Source organism: Hypomesus nipponensis, chromosome 19 (genome assembly GCF_054491055.1).
Source record: "Hypomesus nipponensis isolate SF chromosome 19, ASM5449105v1, whole genome shotgun sequence".
NCBI lineage: Eukaryota > Metazoa > Chordata > Actinopteri > Osmeriformes > Osmeridae > Hypomesus > Hypomesus nipponensis.
Window position 1 is genome coordinate 584,027 of NC_140379.1, and position 21,909 is coordinate 605,935.

Consider the following 21,909-nt stretch of genomic DNA (forward strand, 5'->3'; position numbering starts at 1 on the left):
GGTAGAGGCAGCTTCTAACACAAACACCCATTGTTTTCGCAGCATCTACACAGACACACACAGACACACACACACACACACACACACTGACACACACACACACACACACACACTGACACAGACACACACACACACACACACACAGACACACACTCAGCTCAGCCTCTTCCTGATCCTCCAGTGTTGCGTGGCCTCTGTGTAATCTTCAGATGTGATATGAAGGCTAACCTTCAAGCAGAACTGAGTTGAAAGGCGCTGCTTTCCTGTTGCTGTTGACTTGTTCCCTGAGGGCCGTTGGTACAACCAGGCCTCGTACCAGCCTCTCTCCCCCCCCTCTCTCTCCCCCCCCCCTCTCTCTCCCCTCTCCCTCCCCCTCCCTCTCTCTCCCCCCCTCTCTCTCCCCCCCCCCTCTCTCCCCCCCCTCTCTCTCCCCCCCCTCTCTCTCCCCCCCTCTCTCTCTCCCCCCCCCTCTCTCTCCCCCCCCCTCTCTCTCTCCCCCCCCTCTCTCTCCCCCCCTCTCTCCCCCCCCTCCTCTCTCTCCCCCCCCCCCTCTCTCTCCCCCCCCTCTCTCTCTCCCCCCCCTCTCTCTCCCCCTCTCTCTCCCCTCTCTCTCTCCCCCCCCTCTCTCTCTCCCCCCCCCCTCTCTCTCTCCCCCCCCCTCTCTCTCCCCCCCCCCTCTCTCTCCCCCCCCCCTCTCTCTCCCCCCCTCTCTCTCTCCCCCCCCTCTCTCTCTCTCCCCCCCCCTCTCTCCTATGCTCTCTTCCATCTCAGAATCGACATCCTCTCTTTATCTCTTGTTCAGCCGAACTCTGTTTTCTTTCTTTCTCTCCACTTCTTCCACGCTCTCTCTTTTTTGATTGTGAGTGGAGGATGATTAAGAGGACTGTGTGTAAGAAAGAGCGAGGTGAAGAGTGAGATTGGGGTGGGTTCTGGCGGGTGGAAGGGAGGGAAGAGGGGCAGAGGATATGCCAGTTGATTTATAAAGAAAGAGACTGTGTTTTTATTGTGTTTAATTAAGTATTCTGAACCATAAGGCAGGACTGTGGGTGGTTGTGGCGCTGAATGCCTGACCTGACAGATGCCACCTAAACCTGGGCTGTCATTGTCACGGCCCATAGTCCCTAAATCTCTGTGGTGGATCTGTCCCATGATGGGTTGAGCCATGCACATTCCTCTGACAGAGTGTGTGACTGGGAGTGTGTGTGTCTGTATGTGTGTGTGTCTGTATGTGTGTGTGTCTGTATGTGTGTGTGGGGGGGTTTATCACAGTAATCAATGGCAGGGTTCAATGATTTATCCAGCTAAATAATATCCAGAAGCATAATTAACCCAGACTGCTCAATATGGAGTCCATGAGTTCTTTTTTATCAGTGAAAGTACACATTGGATTGTTGGCTTTTGTGAACCTATAAAGCCTCTAAATACCTCTAATGTGTCTTAGCTTAACTAATGTATCAATGTCTCAAAGCTGCCAAGTGAAAGCTTGATCCCAGTGTTCCTTATACATCCATGGGGACTTTGGTGTGTGTGTGTGAGTATGTGAGGGTGTTTATGCATGAGAGTGTGTGCACGCTGCTTGGTGTGTGTGTGTGTGCGTGCAGCCATGCTTGTAAGCGTGTGTGTGTAGGTGTTTGTGTGTAGGTGTGTGTGTGTGTGTGTGTGTTTGAGAAGGTGCTTATGCTGCTCCTGGTTGCGTCAGAATCCCTCCAGCAGATGCAGTAACAGCATGTGGACATGCCTTTCTGTCTCGTGTCTGGATCTGCTCCTGCTTTCCTCTTCTTATCTCCATGTCACGGCCCACAGCTATACAGGACAGTATGGCCTGTTTCATGGTGTGATGATGGAGGGAGAGGTGTGGTGGTGATGGAGGGAGAGGTGTGGTGGTGATGGAGGGAGAGGTGTGGTGGTGATGGAGGGAGAGGTGTGGTGGTGATGGAGGGAGAGGTGTGGTGATCAGGTGATGGAGGGAGAGGTGTGGTGATCAGGTGATGGAGGGAGAGGTGTGGTGATCAGGTGATGGAGGGAGAGGTGTGGTGGTGATGGAGGGAGAGGTGTGGTGATCAGGTGATGGAGGGAGAGGTGTGGTGGTGATGGAGGGAGAGGTGTGGTGATCAGGTGATGGAGGGAGAGGTGTGGTGATGATGGAGGGAGAGGTGTGGTGATCAGGTGATGGAGGGAGAGGTGTTGGGGATAGATGTCTGCAAGGTGTGTATCCTGTCTCTCCTGCCTCTCCCTTGTGATGACCAGACCTGACCTTTTTCAGAGTCTTGCTGCTTTGCTTTTTAGAATTGATTGAAATTGTATGTCTGTATTCCCCTCCCTCCCAAATTAGTTAACAATTTGTTACACAGAACTTTATTATATTAAATATTAATCAAAAATGATTCACACCTTCACAAAATCCACATACCCAATGCCCATAGAATCTATCTCCTGACCCTGTATTTCTGCTTGAGCAGCACTGGTTGAAGCCTGAAAATATTGTAAACAAATTAATGACATAACTAATGTGGTCAGACTATTCACCTCTGTTTCAGACCGATACCTCCGGTTCATGCTGGAACTCATCATCAACACGTGCCTTTTTCTGTCGCGGAAAATACTTTTCAATACTCATCTTGATTGAAGCAGCAAACATTCAGTGTAAGAGTAAAAAAAATAACATAACTATTTATAATAAGATCATTTGATTCACAGCTGCTACATATAGTGTTTTGATCTCGACAACCCAACTGCATTTTACTGCAAACTTGCGACTAGTTAACTTTCTAAAGAAGGCGCAATCACTTGTTTGCTAAGGGTCGGGTCGGGACTCCAACATTAACACACTGACAACATTGTATTGAGAATATAAAATATTTGTTATATCACTTTTTAATGTGTGTGTGTGTGTGTGTGTGAGAGAGTGTGAGACAAAGAGATGTGTGAGGGACAGAGAGACGGAGGGAGAGCAGGGAAAGGAAATGCAGCTGAACAAATACGCTGCATGTTTTAAATAGCGTTAAAAAAATAATAATAATGAAACGCAATATGTGGCGGCCGGTGTTGATTATGTGGCGCATCGCCACAAGGTAGTCTGTGTGTGGGAAACCCTTTCCATATTTGGATGGGAGGCTGTTTGGGAAGAGGCATCGTGTCGGAGCGTGTGGTTGGTCAAAGCGTGTGGTTGGTCAGAGCGTGTGGTTGGTCAAAGCGTGTGGTTGGTCAGAGCATGTGCTTGGTCAGAGCGTGTGGTTGGTCAGAGCGTGTGGTTGGTCAGAGCGTGTGGTTGGTCAGAGCGTGTGGTTGGTCAAAGCATGTGGTTGGTCAGAGCGTGTGGTTGGTCAGAGCGTGTGGTTGGTCAGAGCGTGTGGTTGGTCAGAGCGTGTGGTTGGTCAAAGCATGTGGTTGGTCAGAGCGTGTGGTTGGTCAGAGCGTGTGGTTGGTCTGAGCGTGTGGTTGGTCAGAGCGTGTGGTTGGTCAGAGCGTGTGGTTGGTCTGAGCGTGTGGTTGGTCTGAGCGTGTGGTTGGTCTGAGCGTGTGGTTGGTCAGGTAGCCTCTGACACACAACACCAGCTGTAGAATAATACGACCTGAGAGCCTCCAGTCTGCGATCAATGCCACTGTTCCAGCAGAGCTCCCACTGCAGGATCAATACTAGGCCCTGTGCCCTGCTCTCCAGCCTCACAGCTGATCATTACTCTCCTGGAACATAGAGCTTAATGAAGGAAAACTAAAAATGTCAATGAATGTTAAATGTAAACCCTTTTCAGACATTGATTTCGCCCATGGTGCTGTGCATGGCCCGGTGGTAAGGGAGGCAGGGGGGAGGCAGGGGGGGAGGCAGGGGGGAGGCAGGGGGGGAGGCAGGGGGGGAGGCAGGGGGGGAGGCAGGGAGGAGGCAGGGGGGAGGCAGGGGGGAGGCAGGGAGGAGGCAGGGGGGAGGCAGGGGGAGGCAGGGGGGAGGGGGTGAGTATTGACGAACACCAGAGGACCTCTGCAGAGCGTGTGGGACTCCCCTGGGCGTGTGGAAGGTGTTCTTTATGACAGCTGATTGATTGGAGGGGCTTCCAGGTCAGGTGTCAGTGGTCAGGTGACAGTGGTCAGGAGGATCAATAAAGGTGATCAAGTGTAGGCTTAGTCTTTTTCAATTCCAGAAATATAAGGACCTCATCATGACTTCAGTAAAACTGTTTTTCAAATCCCTAATTACTGTCCTGGCCCGGTACAAGTGTTCCTGAGTGAACTGGAACCAGTGTAACATGACACCATGGAACCAGTGTAACATGACACCATTGAACCAGTGTAACAGGACACCATGAACCAGTGTTACATGACATCATGTAAAACAGCCATCTGTATGCACGCCTCACCCCAGCCTCCCCCTGGTCTCCCCCCGCCTCCCCCCTAGTCTCCCCCCGCCTCCCCCCTGGTCTTCCCCAGCCTCCCCCCTGGTCTCCTCCGGCCTCCCCCCTGGTCTCCCCCAGCCTCCCCCCTGGTCTCCTCCGGCCTCCCCCCTGGTCTCCTCCGGCCTCCCCCCTGGTCTCCCCCCGCCTCCCCCCTGGTCTCCCCCCGCCTCCCCCCTGGTCTCCTCCGGCCTCCCCCCTAGTCTCCCCCAGCCTCCCCCCTGGTCTCTCCCAGCCTCCCCCCAGCTTCCCCCGCCTGCCCCCCAGCCTAAATGTGGCAGTTGTAACCAGGGCTGTAGACACACACACACACACTCATTGTAGACACACACACGCTCTCTAACTCCACCTTATTCACTGCATATGTTGTCAGCTATGTCTCACGGTGTCGAATCTGCTTCTTATCAGAGCAGGCCAGGAGCTTATCTCAGCTGATAAGGTCATTGTTGGGGTGAAGTAATTAAAGATGTCTGACAGGGTTGGAGCAGCCTGTAGGTCCAGGGGGAATATTGTGACAAAGCCAGATGATGTCTTCAGATGCACAGGGAGCTGCAAGCCCCCTTCCACTACACCACCACAGAGAGGAAGGCATTTGGGTCATTTCATCCATTAAACATGATACATACTCCTTCCTAATGAGATGTGCTCCAGTTTTAGTGAAAATTTCCCTCCTGGTCGTCTGAGAAGATGGTCCTCAGGTGTCTGGTGAAGAAGACACTCTCGTTGTTGAATGAACATCCTGTACGAATGTATTCACCAGACACATTCTGAGGTCCATTTCTAACAGTTTGCTAGGTCGTAGCTCTGGATGAATTATGTGAACTATTATATGGGTGTTTTTGAGCTAATAATGGTGAATTTTAAGGACATGTAATGAGCTCATGGATAGCTCAGTTCGCAATCAATGCCTGTGTCTTTGTCATGTCATTTGCATAACAGGGCTGATTGGCTCAGACATCCACAGTTGACTTCCTGGTTTCTCAGCTCCGCTCAGTGCGATGGAGCAACTGAAGGTGTGTTTGAAGACAGAACTGAAGGTTACTGTGGGATTCCCAGGATGATGGCTGAGGCTGCTGTACCAGGGGAGGCCAGCTGGATAGAGGCTGTAGAACTAGAGGCTGGATAGAGGCTGTAGAACTAGAGGCTGGATAGAGGCTGTAGAACTAGAGGCTGAATAGAGGCTGTATTACTAGAGGCTGAATAGAGGTTGTAGAACTAGAGGCTGAATAGAGGCTGTAGATCTAGAGGCTGAATAGAGGCTGTAGAAATAGAGGCTGTAAAAGGAGAGGCTGAATAGACGCTGTAGAACTCGAAGTTGACTCCTACAGATTGAGGGGTAATCACAGGGAGCAGGTTCCAGTGCAGCAGAACTTGAAGGAGATAATCACTGTTTAGCTCTCAGTGCATTTTGTCTGCTTGGGCAAGAATCAACATATCTGATTTCTATCTTGTATGTATTTACAAGTGTAGACTGTAGGCATTAGCCTCCGATGAAGAGGTGTGTGATGTACAGGAAGTAGTGTGCCATCTTCCAGGAAGCCTGCCATGCCCCTAACCTCTGGACAGCAGGCTGGGCTGCTGTGACTAAGATTGACCATAATCATGTTTTTAGTTAATGGATTATGAATAGTTCTGTCCAAGTCAACAAATGAGGAGGGATTTGAACCTGCAACTTTTCTGCCCCTGAGTCAAACTCCCCCCTGGTAGATGCCCTGTTTCTGCTCTGTTAACAAGGGTTGGGGTTAACTAACTAGCTAAACCCTAACTCTGTTAACAAGGGTTAGGGTTAACTAACTAGCTAAACCCTAACTCTGTTAACAAGGGTTAGGGTTAACTAACTAGCTAAACCCTAACTCTGTTAACAAGGGTTAGGGTTAACTAACTAGCTAAACCCTAACTCTGTTAACAAGGGTTAGGGTTAACTAACTAGCTAAACCCTAACTCTGTTAACAAGGGTTAGGGTTAACTAACTAGCTAAACCCTAACTCTGTTAACAAGGGTTAGGGTTAACTAACTAGCTAAACCCTAACTCTGTTATAACTCCATGTTAAACTCCAGCCAATCAGCTCTCATTTATTATCATAAACCATGATGACGGCCTGTGATTTGGCCTCACCTATCAACCCCAGATCTGCACCATGTCCCAGTCCCCTAGCCGTGAGAGAGCGGTTTCTTCCCAGGTCCTCCTGAGAGGGCAGCCTCCTCCTCACAGGGCAGCCTCCTCCTCACAGGGCAGCCTCCTCCTCACAGGGCAGCCTCCTCCTCACAGGGCAGCCTCCTCCTCACAGGGCAGCCTCCTCCTGAGAGGGCAATCAAGACCCTGATTGAGATCTCGCCTTTGAAGGCGGACGAGGGATGCCAGAGAACTAAATGTTATTCTCCCTGCTGGAGATGAAAGACTTGTTTGAGAGGAGTTTCAGATATGTTAACTGCCTGTTCCAGAGACACTACCTTTCATACTGTGTCTCTAGTGCATCTCAGCCTGGACTGTTCGTGTGTGTGTGTATGGGCGTCCAACTGGGAGGCTAGGAGCTGGTCCACTAGGTCTGACTCCACAGTGTAGAGATGGAATAACTCTCTCCCTCTTCCTCCCTTCCTCCTCCATCTCTCTGTGTTTCTAAAGGTTAAGAGGAGAGAGGTGAAAATAGAGCAGTGCCCCATTTTACAGGTTATGGATGAGCAGATCCCTCCTGGCCCTGTTACACCCCCCCACTACCTCCCCACCCCACTACCTCATCTCCCCCCCACTACCTCCTCTCCCCACCCCACTACCTCATCTCCCCACCCCACTACCTCATCTCACCCCCCACTACCTCCTCTCCCCACCCCACTACCTCATCTCCCCCCCCACTACCTCCTCTCCTCACCCCACTACCTCATCTCCCCCCCCACTACCTCATCTCCCCACCCCACTACCCAACCTCCTCCTGTGTGTGTGTGTGTGTGTGTAACTGGGTGTGTCCTATGTGTCTCCAGGATCTACGAGCGTGTGATCGACCCCCCCCAGATGGACCTCACCGCGGGCAGCGGAGTCTGGCTGGGCCAGCACAGCCACAAGCACGGCCTCTTCAAGGTTAGACACACACTCACACACACACACTCACACACACTCACACACACACACACACACACACACATTCACACCCTCACACACACATTCACACCCTCACACACACACACACACACACACACACACTCCCTCACACAGTCTCTCTCCCTCACACAGTCTCTCTCCCTCACACAGTCTCTCTCCCTCTCTCCCTCTCTCTCCCTCACACAGTCTCTCTCCCTCTCTCTCCCTCACACAGTCTCTCTCCCTCACACAGTCTCTCTCCCTCTCTCTCCCCTCTCTCTCCCTCACACAGTCTCTCTCTCTCACACAGTCTCTCCCCTCTCCCCTTCTCTCCCTCTCTCTCTCTCTCTCTCTCTCTCTCTCTCACACAGTCTCTCTCCCCTCTCTCTCCCTCTCTCTCCCTCACACAGTCTCTCTCCCTCTCTCCCCTCTCTCTCCCTCACACAGTCTCTCTCTCTCACACAGTCTCTCTCCCTCTCTCCCTCTCTCTCCCTCACACAGTCTCTCTCCCTCTCTCCCTCTCTCTCCCTCACACAGTCTCTCTCCCCTCTCTCCCCTCTCTCTCCCTCACACAGTCTCTCTCCCTCTCTCCCTCTCTCTCCCTCTCTCTCTCTCCCTCTCTCCCTCTCTCTCCCTCACACAGTCTCTCTCCCTCACACAGTCTCTCTCCCTCACACAGTCTCTCTCCCTCACACAGTCTCTCTCTCTCACACAGTCTCTCTCCCTCTCTCCCTCTCTCTCCCTCACACAGTCTCTCTCTCTCTCCCCTCTCTCTCCCTCACACAGTCTCTCTCCCCTCTCTCTCCCTCACACAGTCTCTCTCTCTCTCCCTCTCTCTCCCTCACACAGTCTCTCTCCCCTCTCTCTCCCTCACACACACTCACAGTCTCTCTCCCTCTCTCCCTCTCTCTCCCTCTGTTTGTTTCCCCCGCTCCCTTCCTGTGTTTCTGTAGCAGAGAAGCTCTGGTGTTTAAAGACAGCTTTCTATCACCTAGTTCACTATACACACTTGTCTGGCTCTCCTCTGCACCTGGCTGTCTGAGACACACACACACATTCTCATGCACACACACATTTTAAACACTAGAAACTCTAACATGTCTGGGAGTTTGTGCCGTTTGTTTCCTTCTTCCCAGCAGACAGTGTTGTTTACCCCTCTCTCTCTTATTCACTGTCTCTCTCTCTCTCTCTCTCAGTTCAATTCAGTTCAGAATGCTTTATTGGCATGACAGTTCGGGTTGAGCAGTATTGCCATAGCAGTCCCTATTGAAATGAAATTTTAACATATGTATTTAGCATTTACAAAGAGTATAACAATAATAATATGGCAGTACAATATAACAGTAGCATAGTAAGAGTAACAGTAACACATAAATGCATGTTAATATACAGAAAGGTTATAACAACTTGCTCGCTCGCTCGCTCTCTCTCTCTCTCTCTCTCTCTCTCTCTCTCTCTCTCTCTCTCTCTCTCTCTCGCTCTCTCTCTCTCTCTCTCTCTCTCTCTCTCTCTCTCTCTCTCTGTCTCTCTCTCTCTCTCTCTCTCTCTCTCTGTCTCTGTCTCTGTCTCTCTCTGTCTCTGTCTCTGTCTGTCTCTCTCTCCCTCTCTCTCTCCCTCTCTCCCTCCCTTCTTCTCTCGTTCTCTTTCCCTGCCATTCCCTCTCTCTCTCAGTTCAGTTTAGTTCAAAGGGCTTTATTGCATGAAAACAACAATTGTTCATATTGCCAAAGCAACGGTAGAATTACAGAAATATTCAGCAATATATATTCATGTCCTTATATATACTTATATTTCATACACTCACAGAGAGACACACACGGTAGAAAAATACATGAATAAGTAAATAGATACACATACACACATATATATATATATAAACACACACACACACATATATATATATTTATATATATATGTATATATGAATCTATGAAACCTAGATTCTATGTTAGAAATGTTGACAATGACCAATGGTTGCCACGTTACAAGAAACCAATCCGTTTGGCCAACGCTCTCAGTCACTATTTTCACATTTCACATTTAGCAGACACCCTTATCAAGAGTGACTTACAGTGAGTACAGGGACATTCCCCCCGAGGCAAGTAGGGGTGAAGTGCCTTGCCCAAGGACACAATGTCATTTGGCATGGCCGGGAAATCAAACCAGCAACCTTCTGATTACTATCCCGATTACCTAACCGCTCAGCCACCTGACATATCTAACTAGAGAGCTAGAAACACTGTTCAAACTTTTTTCTGTTTCTACATCTTTCGATCTTTAATACTTTTCAGAATCAGAACGTGTTTTATTCACCAAGAAACATCACACAGCCAAGGACAGTACTGTGGCAGGAAGGGGCACACATTCAACAGATAAGAATCTCAAATGAGAACTGTTCAATGCTAACTTATACTAAGGGGCTACAAATGTAAAAGATTTAGAATGAAATCAAATATAAAATGGCTATAGTACAAATAGGGCAACATAGTGCAATACGGCAAGTTGTCTTGTGCAGAAAGTGATAAGTGTTCAAGTCAGTGTGAGTCCTTGGCCTTGTTGAAGAGGCCAGCAGTGGAGGGGGAAGAAACTGTTCTTGTGACGTGAGGTTTTGGTCCTGATGGACCGCAGCCTTCTGCCGGAGGGGAGTGACTGAAACAGAGAGTGTCTAGGGTGGGAGGAGTCGGCCACAATCTTCCTTGCTCGCCTCAGGGTCCTCGAGGTGGCAGTGGCAGCAGCTTACCAGATGGTGATGGAGGAGGTGAGGATGGACTCAATGATGGCTGTGTAGAAGTGCACCATCATTGTCTTTGGCAGGTTGAATTTCTTCAGCTGCCAAAGGAAGTACATCCTCTGTTGTGCTTTCTTGGTGAGGGAGCTGATGTTCAGTTCCCACTTGAGGTCCTGGGAGAGGATAGTGCCCAGGAAGCGGAAGGACTCCACAGTGTTGACTGGGGAGTCACACAGGGTGATGGGGGGGGACTGTCTTAAGAGCATTGAGCCCTTACGTAACGCTTTAACATTTATGAAATTAAATAAGAGATCCTTTTTATCACTCATTTTTCTCCTTTTTCAACCGTTACAAAAGATTGCAATGCATAACAATGACAGCTATACCTTTAACACTGTCTCACCATTCTGGTTTCAGAGCAGCTCTTTATCACCTTAATACTGCTGACATACTTTTGTCTGCTATGATATCGATAACTGTAATGCAATATACATCTTAATCTCTAAAATTGGTCAATTTTATTAACTTAAAACATTTTTCTGTTTCTCAGTCTTTAATTTTTTAATACTTTTAACCCTTTTAAATGTATGGAAATAAGTAAGATACTTTTCATCACTCTTTTTAGGCAACTTTGTAAAATCTACTTCATTATTCAAACCATCAAAACAAAATAGTTTCAACTGCTTTCAGCAAACACACACATTTTCTTCAGGGAATGTACCTTTTCTAGTTATTAGTACTTCTGTTTTTAAATGATGAATGTGCTCCACACAGGATCCCCTGTCTCTGTGTAGACTACGATGGAAGGGGGGTGCTTTGTGTGTGTGTGTGTGTGTGTGTGTCTTGCTTCAGGCGGTATTATCTATTGATCAGCAGAAGGCATGCTTGGTCAGGATTCCTGTCGAGGTCACAGACCTTTCTCTCAACATCTTTACCTGCATTCACAATGACACAATTCAAGTGTGTGAGTGAACTATGTGTGTGTGTTTTTGTGTGTGCCTCTCTGCTTGTCTCCTGGGTGTCAGTAGAGAATCAGGTAGCAGATGCATTCAGGGATGATAGATGGAGAGAAAGAAGATTACAGATCACCATGACGATCACCATGACTCAACAGTTACACTATGAGCTCTCTAGTGGAAACTAAGTGTCTTTTTAATATTTCTCTCTCTCTCTCTCTCTCTCTCTCTCTGTCTCTGTCTCTGTCTCTGTCTCTGTCTATCTCTGTCTCTCTCTGTCTCTCTCTGTCTCTGTCTCTCTCTCTCTCTCTCTCTCTCTCTGCAGGGTATTATACAGGATGTCAAGTTCATTTTCGCTCCGAATGGCTACATCAATCAGTGTCCCAACTTAAATCGCAGTAAGTAAGGAAGTACTGCTGAACCATGCATCTGTGTTCCAAGCTCATTCTCTCCTCCTCTCTCACCTTCTCTCTATCTCCCTCCCCCTCTCTCCTCCCCTTGTCTCCTGCATTTGTCTTTTCCTTCCCTTCTCTCTCCTCTCATCCTTCTCTCCATCCACACTCACCTTTTTCTATATCAATAATTCAAATTCAATATTCCTCCCTCCGGTTGCCCTTTGCGGCAAACGTGCTGTATGAAGAGATGTTTACTAGTCTAGATAACAGCTAGACAGATAGTACTGTAGCTATGTTAGCTAGTGTAACTGCTATGGACATACAACTATAAAGATGAGATGTTGTTTCTTACCACTGTGTCTGGTAGCTGAGATGTCACTGAGATGACACTGACCGTCTGCTGTACTTTCTACATGCAGTATTTGTTTATCTCTATCTGTTTGATCAGTTTTTATGTAAAAAGTGCTAAAATGCTCAGCTGACCCATAGAACAGGTGCAGAGAAAGGTCTGTTCTCAAAGCAAGACACATAACAACAACCTGGTGTCTAATGACGTGAAGCGAGTTCTCACTCTCTCACTCTGTGCTACTTGACTTATCTTTCTTCCTTTTTTCTCCCGTCTCTCTCTCTCTTTCTCTCTCTCTCTCCCTGTCTCTCTGTCTCCTCCCCTCTCCTCCCCTCTCTTCTCCTGGTGAGCTTGCCCGACATGCAGTGACTTCTTGAGTCTGGTCCAGGGCATTATGGATCTGCAGGAGCTTCTGGCCAGGATGACGCTCAAGGTGAGCAGGAACAAAAACCATCTGTTCATTGAGCACACGTACAGGGGGGATTCCAACCTGTCATCTGACCTGAAGTCAGCTGCTGTATCGCTGAGCTGTAGACAGTGGCAGGAGCCCAGCAGTGTTGTCGAAACTTTACAATGTTCATATGAATGGACTGTGCTTCTCGTTCCATCTCTCTCTCACAGTAGCACACAGACAGAGACCACAGTAGCACACAGAGAGAGACCACTGTAGCACACACACACAGAGAGAGACCACAGTAGAACACCGAGAGAGACCACTGTAGCACACAGAGAGAGACCACTGTAGCACACACAGAGAGAGAGAGACCACAGTAGAACACAGAGAGAGACCACAGTAGCACACAGAGAGAGACCACTGTAGCACACACAGAGAGAGAGAGACCACAGTAGAACACAGAGAGAGACCACTGTAGCACACAGAGAGAGACCACAGTAAAACACAGAGAAAGACCACTGTAGCACACACAGAGAGAGAGAGACCACAGTAGAACACAGAGAGAGACCACTGTAGCACACAGAGAGAGACCACAGTAGCACACAGAGAGAGACCACTGTAGCACACACACAGAGAGAGAGACCACAGTAGAACACAGAGAGAGACCACTGTAGCACACAGAGAGAGACCACAGTAGAACACAGAGAAAGACCACTGTAGCACACACACAGAGAGAGAGACCACAGTAGAACACAGAGAGAGACCACTGTAGCACACAGAGAGAGACCACAGTAGCACACAGAGAGAGAGCACAGTGACACAGAGAGAGAGAGAGACCACAGTGACACACAGAGAGAGAGAGACCACATTGACACACAGAGAGAGAGAAAGACCACAGTAGCACAGAGAGAGAGAGACCACAGTGACACACACAGAGAGAGAGAGAGACCACAGTGACACACAGAGAGAAAGACCACAGTAGCACACAGAGAGAGAGCACAGTGACACAGAGAGAGAGAGAGACCACATTGACACACAGAGAGAGAGAAAGACCACAGTAGCACAGAGAGAGAGAGAGACCACAGTAGCAGTAGGGGAGGAGGTGGGAGGAGGGGGAGGGGCAAATGGTGACAGCGTGGATGATGAATAATGGCTCACCTCTAAAGACCCACTGACTGTGTGTCAGGGACGCGAAGCTTGGGGTGCAACATGCTTCTATGTGTGTGTGGTGTGAGTGTGTGTGTGAGTGTGTGTGAGTGTGTGTGTGTGTGAGTGTGTGAGTGAGTGTGTGAGTGTGTGAGTGAGTGTGTGAGTGAGTGTGTGAGTGAGTGTGTGAGTGTGTGAGTGTGTGTGTGTGAGTGAGTGTGTGAGTGTGTGTGTGTGAGTGAGTGTGTGAGTGTGTGAGTGTGTGTGGTGTGAGTGTGAGTGTGGTTTCGACAGGGTAAAAAAGAATCCCCAAAAGGAATTTCGAAAGTTTGCTTAGATGCAACAAGTTTTTAAACCTTTTTTTCAAATATGTTCTTGAAATAAAATCTACTTAAGTACAGTAACAAAGTATATGTGTGTGTGTGTGTGCGTGTGTGTGTGTGTGTGTGCCCGTGCAGCTGAACTATGCTGAGTCCAGGCTCACCCAGCTGGAGGGCTGTCACTGTGAGAGGAGCTGTCAGGCTGGAGGGCAGCAGTACAGGAACCAGGAGCTGTGGACAGAAACACACCACTGTAGGACCTGTATCTGCAAGGTGGGTTACCCTTGCCCCACACACACACACACACACACACACATGCAGGTCCTCTTGTTTGACCTGGATGAGTTGACCCATCATGGAGGTCATCTTGTCCGACACGCCCCAGCTTCCAGACTGTTTGGGTCTTATCTGAAACGATCCGTGAGACCAGCAAGATCCCCTTCACCTAGCCCCACAACAGAACAGAACAGACCAGCAAGATCGCCTTCACCTAGCCCCACAACAGAACAGAACAGACCAGCAAGATCGCCTTCACCTAGCCCCACAACAGAACAGCCTTTCTGTGCTTTCAATCTCCAAACGTCAGCATGTTCTGAATGAAACATCTGTTAGTTAAAGATTGGAATATGTTGTTCCACTGAAGATGCTTCCTAGAGAAGGCTATTGTGTGTTCGACAGCCTTTCCGATCTGGACAACACAGGATAGGATGCTTCTCTGTTTCCTCAATGCACTGGCCCTTTCTGACAGAGACCCCCAAACAGATCTGGGTGTAAACCTTCTGCCTTTACAGAACGGTGTGGTGGAGTGTCTCAGGATGTTCTGCGCTCCGACCAACTGCTCCGATGATTCACTTCCTGTCCATGTGGAGGGGACCTGCTGTAAACGATGCCGACGTGAGTATCCCCCCCCTCCCCCACGATCCCCCGGGCCCCCCTGGCCCCCCGGATCTCCCTGGCCCCCCGCCCCCCCCGGGTCCCTGCCCCCTCCACCCCAGGATTCAAACCTACATCCTCTTGATCTGCAGTCAGACTCTGTTCTCCAGGCACTGGCGGGCCTGGGGTCTCAGGTGTGGGAGGCCATGACTCAAACAGCTGTCGTGGCTCCAGTAGCTGTTCAGACATCTGCTCTCTGCAGGCCGCTGGAGAAGCTGGGATGTTCAAACAGAGCTTAACGAGAGCCGCTGTCCTCCTCTCCCTCTCTCCCCCTCTCCTCTCTTCTCCTCCTCTCCCTCTCTCCTCCTCTCCCTCTCTCCTCCTCTCCTCCTCTCCCTCTCTCCTCCTCTCCTCCTCTCCCCGTCTCCTCTCCTTTCCTCCTCTCCTCCTCTCCCTCTCTCCTCCTCTCCCCCTCTCCTCTCTCTCCCCCTCTCCTCTCCTTTCCTCCTCTCCTCTCCCCCTCTCCCCCTCTCCCCCTCTCCCCCTCTCCCCCTCTCCTCTCCTCCTCTCCCTCCCACTGAACGACCTATTCAGATCTTCAGAACCTCAAACTGTTTTTCAGAAGCTGATTTGAAAGAGATCCCAGCACCATGTAACCAGTCTCTCACCACAAACACCAACACAGCCTGGGTCATGGTGGATGCCTCTTCTCCTTCCTTCTCCTCCTCTCCTCCTCCTCCTTCTCCTCCTCCTCTCCCTCCTCCTTCTCCTCCTCCTCTCCCTCCTCCTCCCTCTCCTCCCTCCTCCTCCTCCTTCTCCTCTCAGCCCTGAGTCATATTGTCTTCTACAGCTAAGTGTTCCTACCTGGGCCAGACCTTCTCTGAGGGACAGCGACTCCTGACCAAGAGCTGCAGAGAGTGCAAGGTAACACCTCCTCCTCACCTGCTCCTCTCCTTCCTCCTCCTTTCCTCTCCTCACCTCCTCCTCCTCACCTGCTCCTCTCCTTCCTCCTCCTCACCTGCTCCTCTCCTTCCTCCTCCTCACCTGCTCCTCTCCTTCCTCCTCCTTTCCTCTCCTCATCTCCTCCTCCTCACCTGCTCCTCTCCTTCCTCCTCCTTTCCTCTCCTCACCTCCTCCTCCTCACCTGCTCCTCTCCTTCCTCCTCCTTTCCTCTCCTCACCTCCTCCTCCTCACCTGCTCCTCTCCTTCCTCCTCCTCACCTGCTCCTCTCCTTCCTCCTCCTCACCTGCTCCTCTCCTTCCTCCTCCTCACCTGCTCCTCTCCTTCCTCCTCCTCACCTGCTCCTCTCCTTCCTCCTCCTTTCCTCTCCTCACCTCCTCCTCCTCACCTGCTCCTCTCCTTCCTCCTCCTTTCCTCTCCTCACCTCCTCCTCCTCACCTGCTCCTCTCCTTCCTCCTCCTTTCCTCTCCTCACCTCCTCCTCCTCACCTGCTCCTCTCCTGCCTCCTCCTTTCCTCTCCTCACCTCCTCCTCCTCACCTGCTCCTCTCCTGCCTCCTCCTTTCCTCTCCTCACCTCCTCCTCCTCACCTGCTCCTCTCCTGCCTCCTCCTTTCCTCTCCTCACCTCCTCCTCCTCACCTGCTCCTCTCCTTCCTCCTCCTTTCCTCTCCTCACCTCCTCCTCCTCACCTCCTCTCCTCCTCTTCACTTCCTCTCCTCCTCACCCCTCTAGCATTATGGGATGTCTGAAGATGTATCTCCATTGTCAGAGGATCTGCTGAATTTGAATACAGATTCAAACACACACAGAACAGCATGCCTCCTGCTGTGCGTGTGTGTGTTATGCTGGATTGATCTCTTGAGTTATTCAATTAGCCAACAGCCCTCATTAGTCCCTGTCCCCTTTTCGCGCACACACACACACATCCACTTGCATACACACGCACACACACTCACACACTCCTAGACACACACAATCACACACTCAATCTGTTCAGTCTGTCCTGGGTGTGCCCTGGTGGGAGGCGGGTGGAGAGCTGTCTGAAGCAGAAACAAAAGCTTCAGATCTTAGCTTCACCCTGGCAGAGCTGGGGAGACACTGGAACAGTTATTACTCCAGCAGGAAAACCAGAAACTTTCTTTAATAAATAAATACATCTTCAGAGTCGCTATTAAGAAATATATTTTTCTTTTGTGTTTTAACTGTAATTAGTTAAGAAGATCCCAACACAGAAGTTCCTGGCTGCTTGATTAGCCTCACAGACCTGGAATCTGCATCTTGCATTTGGTTGACAGGTTTGTTTCAGAAAAGCATTTAAAGAAAGCTCAGCTTGTCTGATTACTGGCTTGATCTTATTTCAGACAGAGAGCCTAACCATAACCCTTTAAAACAGAGAGCCAGGAAAAAAGGGATATTTAGTTGATCATATTTAATTGATATTACCTGAATCACCACGGCTGTTGATATGGGTCCCACCAGGTATGCCTTGTCAGCTGTCTGTCCATCAGAGCCTTCAGCTGTGTGTGTGTGTGTGTACAACAAGGCTTTACGGATAACCACTCAGGATAAACTTATCCTGTATGAGGCTACCAGGTCAGAATGAAAAGTGTATGTGTGTGTATGAGTTTGTGTATTTGTGCGTGTGTGTGTGTGTGTGTGTGTGTGTGTGTCAAAAAATGTCTCCTGAGTGCTGATTACTGGCCTGACCTTCTGCTTCTCTTCTGAGACTCTCTATAGCCCCACTCTGCAAGAGGGGGCGGGAGGGGGGAGAGGGGGAGGGAGGGAGGGAGAGAAGAGGAGGAAGGAGGGAGAAAGAGGGGGAGGGGAGGAAGGAGGGAGAGGGGAGGGGAAGTAGAAGGAAGTGAGCTCCTTCAGTCTTGGTGTATAAAACACCGTCACCTCAGTATCTACAACACCGTAACCTCAGTATCTACAACACCATCACCTCAGTATCTACAACACCATCACCTCAGTATCTACAACACCATCACCTCAGTATCTACAACACCATCACCTCAGTATCTACAACACCATCACCTCAGTATCTACAACACCATCACCTCAGTATCTACAACACCATCACCTCAGTATCTACAACACCGTAACCTCAGTATCTACAACACCGTAACCTCAGTATCTACAACACCGTAACCTCAGTATCTACAACACCATCACCTCAGTATCTACAACACCGTAACCTCAGTATCTACAACACCATCACCTCAGTATCTAAAACACCATCACCTCAGTATCTACAACACCGTCACCTCAGTATCTACAACACCGTCACCTCAGTATCTACAACACCGTCACCTCAGTATCTACAACACCATCACCTCAGTATCTACAACACCATCACCTCAGTATCTACAACACCATCACCTCAGTATCTACAACACCATCACCTCAGTATCTACAACACCATCACCTCAGTATCTACAACACCATCACCTCAGTATCTACAACACCATCACCTCAGTATCTACAACACCGTAACCTCAGTATCTACAACACCGTAACCTCAGTATCTACAACACCGTAACCTCAGTATCTACAACACCGTAACCTCAGTATCTACAACACCATCACCTCAGTATCTAAAACACCATCACCTCAGTATCTACAACACCGTCACCTCAGTATCTACAACACCGTCACCTCAGTATCTACAACACCGTCACCTCAGTATCTACAACACCATCACCTCAGTATCTGTATTCCACACACAGAGCCCTATGAATATATACATGGACAAATGGAGAAGCAGGGTTTAGGGGGGAGGAGGGGGGAGGAGGGGGGAGTCATATAGGAAGAAGAAGAGAACGAGAGAGTTGTCTGTGTGTGTGTGTGTGTGAATATACAAAATCTGTACATATTAAGTAATTCCAATTGTGTAGCAAAAGATAATTATAATGAAAATGCATAAAGCTCTTATTTAATACATTTATATTTGATAAAACCCATTCTGGACTGGTCCTCCTGCCTAGCTGTCTGTTCACAAGGAGCCTGCCTAGTCTCTAGGCTGCTCACCCAGAGTGCAGTCATCTCAGGAGCCGGGGGAGCAGGAGATGGAGGGGGGGGGAGGAGATGGAGAGAGGGAGAAAAAGAGAAAAGGAGAGAAAGACAGGGATAGAAAGAAAGAAGAGAGATGGAGTCAGAGGGAGGTCAGACAGGACTGTTTCTCTCCTTCAGAAGCCCATGCAGCATGGAGACGGAGGGAGGTCAGACAGGACTGTTTCTCTCCTTCAGAAGCCCATGCAGCATGGAGACGGAGGGAGGTTGGTCTGGCACCTGGAAGGAGACGACTTTGAAGCAACTTTGAGGGAGAAGGAGAGGGACAAGGAGATGAAGAGAGAGGGAGAGAGAGGGAGAGAGAGGGAGAGAGAGGGAGAGAGAGGGAGAGAGAGGGAGAGAGAGGGAGAGAGAGGGAGAGAGAGGGAGAGAGAGGGACAAGGAGATGAAGAGAGAGGGAGAGAGAGGGACAAGGAGATGAAGAGAGAGGGAGAGAGAGGGACAAGGAGATGAAGAGAGAGGGAGAGAGAGGGAGAGAGAGGGAGAGAAAATCCATGACAGAGAGACATGAAAAAGAGAGACAGAAGGGGAGGGGGAGGTAGAGAGAGCTTGTGACAGAGAGGGAGAGGGAGCAAGAGTGAGAGTGAGAGTGAGAGTGAGAGGGAGAGGGAGAGGCAGGTAGAGTTGTGTTGCAGGGCTGTGGCAGAGAGAGGTAGAGTTGTGTTGCAGGGCTGTGGCAGAGAGAGGTAGAGTTGTGTTGCAGGGCTGTGGTAGAGAGAGGTAGAGTTGTGTTGCAGGGCTGTGGCAGAGAGAGGTAGAGTTGTGTTGCAGGGCTGTGGTAGAGAGAGGTAGAGTTGTGTTGCAGGGCTGTGGTAGAGAGACGTAGAGTTGTGTTGCAGGGCTGTGGTAGAGAGAGGTAGAGTTGTGTTGCAGGGCTGTGGTAGAGAGAGGTAGAGTTGTGTTGCAGGGCTGTGGTAGAGAGAGGTAGAGTTGTGTTGCAGGCCTGTGGTAGAGAGAGGTAGAGTTGTGTTGCAGGGCTGTGGTAGAGAGAGCTTGAGGGCTGTGGTGGTGCTTCACAGTGAAGGGTGAGTAGGGACCCTTGTACCCCGACCATGTAGACAGGCTGTCGTGGCAACGCTACACACAACTATTTGTTTTTAAACCTCATGGGAAGAAAACAGTGTTTAATCTACCCCCTTCTGTTCTCTTTCTTTGTGTGTGTGCATGTGGTTCAAGTTTGTGTGTGTGTGTGTGTGAGAGAGAGAGTTTGTGTGTGTGTGTGTGTGAGAGAGAGAGTGTGTGTGTGTGTGTGTGTGTAGAGAGTTGAGAGTCTCCCTCCCTCCCTCCCTCCCTCCCTCCCTCCCTCCCTCCCTCCCTCCCTCCCTCCCTCCCTCCCTCCCTCCCTCCCTCCCTCCCTCCCTCCCTCCCTCCCTCCCTCCCTCCCTCCCTCCCTCCCTCCTCTTCCTCCTGCTGTGTGTCTGCTGTGTGTCTGCTGTGTGTCTGTTACACATCTGCTATATAGCTGCTGCATATCTGCTATATGTCTGCTATATATGTTCTATATGTGTAATGTCTCCATCCTCTCCTGTTTGTCCAGAACGGCTTGATGGTGAAAGTGTCAGAGTCCTGTCCAGACCTCAACTGTTCTGTCAGAGAGCAGATTCTGCCCGACAACAGGTGCTGCAACGTTTGCAAAGGTGAGTTCCTTGCCCTCCATTGGTCCAGCCCCCAGCCCATGATCCCCATCATTGACACAGACGGCCTCTCATTGGCTCGGCCCACCAGGGGGAAGATAACGGACCCTGGGGCATGTTCTAACTGGGCGTCCCAGGCGGCACTGTCTTTGTGTTTACACCCTGTGTGGAAGTTTCATCTGCTCTTGGCAGGCAGCAGGACAGATCTCCCACGATGCCAATTTACATCCTGCCCTCCATCCTGCCAGATGCATGCTGTAGCAGACAGATATCCACGGGTAATTTAGTAAATAGATTGAATAAACAAATTGTTAGGGCCAAGCAACTGTTGAGCCTTTGATTAGGGGGAAAAACCTGATGGTCAGGTGAGCAGGAAACCAATGAGGTGAGAGGATTCTGCTGTGACAAGCCAATGGGAGACTTACAGCCGTGTCTGACATGTACAAAGCAGCATATTGAGAATGTTTGAGGGCAATCATATCCTGGCTTTCCTGGCATTAAACATGCATGTTTGACTGAAAGGAAAGGCCAGATTTGAAGCCCTCTATTTTGACTTTTTACTATGTTCATGGAGAGAAAGAGGGGGGAGGGAGGGAGAAAGGTAGAGAGGGAGGGTGGGTGAGTGAGTGAGTGAGCAAGTGAGAGAAAGGGTAGGAGGGAGGGAGGGGGATGAGAAAAGGGGAGGGGGTGGAGGGAGAGACTTTGACTTTTAAAGATACCTTTATTGGGCAGTTAGAACTGCCAGCCAACCAAGGGAGGGAGAGAGGGAGAGAGGGAGAGAGAGAGAGAGAGAGAGAGAGAGAGAGAGAGAGAGAGAGAGAGAGAGAGAGAGGAGGAGAGGGGAGAGGGGGAGAGGGAGAGGGAGAGAGGTAGAGAGACTGCAGAGGTATCATGAGTATTCAGTTTAACGGAGTTCTTCAGTTAAACTTCAGATCTGAGAAAGTGTGTATGCTGGATGGATCACATTCTGTGTTCTGGCCTCTTATCTGGAGGTGACTGTGTAAGGGGGGGGTGTAAAGGGCTGAAGGGGCCAAACATTCAGTAATTGTGAAGTTCCCATGTTTTACTCTTCATGATGGGACCTGAATGAGGTGTGTACTCACCTCCACCTCCCCCTCCAGTCAGCTGTGATGAGGCCAGGGACAGGCTGACTGGGGCTGTCTCCTTCCTGCAGGGTTTGACTTGTGTCTCCTTCCTGCAGGGTTTGACTTGTGTCTCCTTCCTGCAGGGTTTGACTTCTGCTCCGAGGGGCTTGTGTGCGGGGAACACTCTGAGTGCAGGAACCGCGACAGCCGGGCGGAGTGCGAGTGTAGGAGCGGCTTCACATCCGTCCGTGGAGACGCCACCGACTGCCAAGGTAGGAGGAGCACCGTCGCCTAGCAACTACGGATTGTGGGACATCCGTGGTCAGGGACCTGGTTTGGGAAGGAGCTGGAGCCATCCGCTCTGAAGCCATCCACTCTGGGGCCAGGCACTCTGGGGCCAGGCACTCTGGGGCCAGGCCCTCTGGGGCCAGGCCCTCTGGGGCCAGGCCCTCTGGGGCCAGGCACTCTGGGGCCAGGCAAGGCACTCTGGGGCCAGGCACTCTGGGGCCAGGCAAGGCACTCTGGGGCCAGGCACTCTGGGGC

At 50.2% G+C, this 21,909-nt stretch overlaps 1 protein-coding gene across 1 annotated transcript in view; it reads left to right on the forward strand.

The window, feature by feature from the left end:
* The window catches only part of LOC146246472 (protein kinase C-binding protein NELL1-like), a 109,261-nt gene that overhangs the window by 24,953 nt on the left and 62,399 nt on the right, over nucleotides 1-21,909 (forward strand). Inside the window, 8 exon segments of the mRNA XM_084682886.1 lie at nucleotides 7,362-7,458; nucleotides 11,468-11,540; nucleotides 12,234-12,316; nucleotides 13,882-14,016; nucleotides 14,535-14,637; nucleotides 15,467-15,540; nucleotides 20,185-20,284; nucleotides 21,510-21,638. Coding sequence (XP_084539012.1) covers nucleotides 7,362-7,458; nucleotides 11,468-11,540; nucleotides 12,234-12,316; nucleotides 13,882-14,016; nucleotides 14,535-14,637; nucleotides 15,467-15,540; nucleotides 20,185-20,284; nucleotides 21,510-21,638 — 794 coding nt within the window.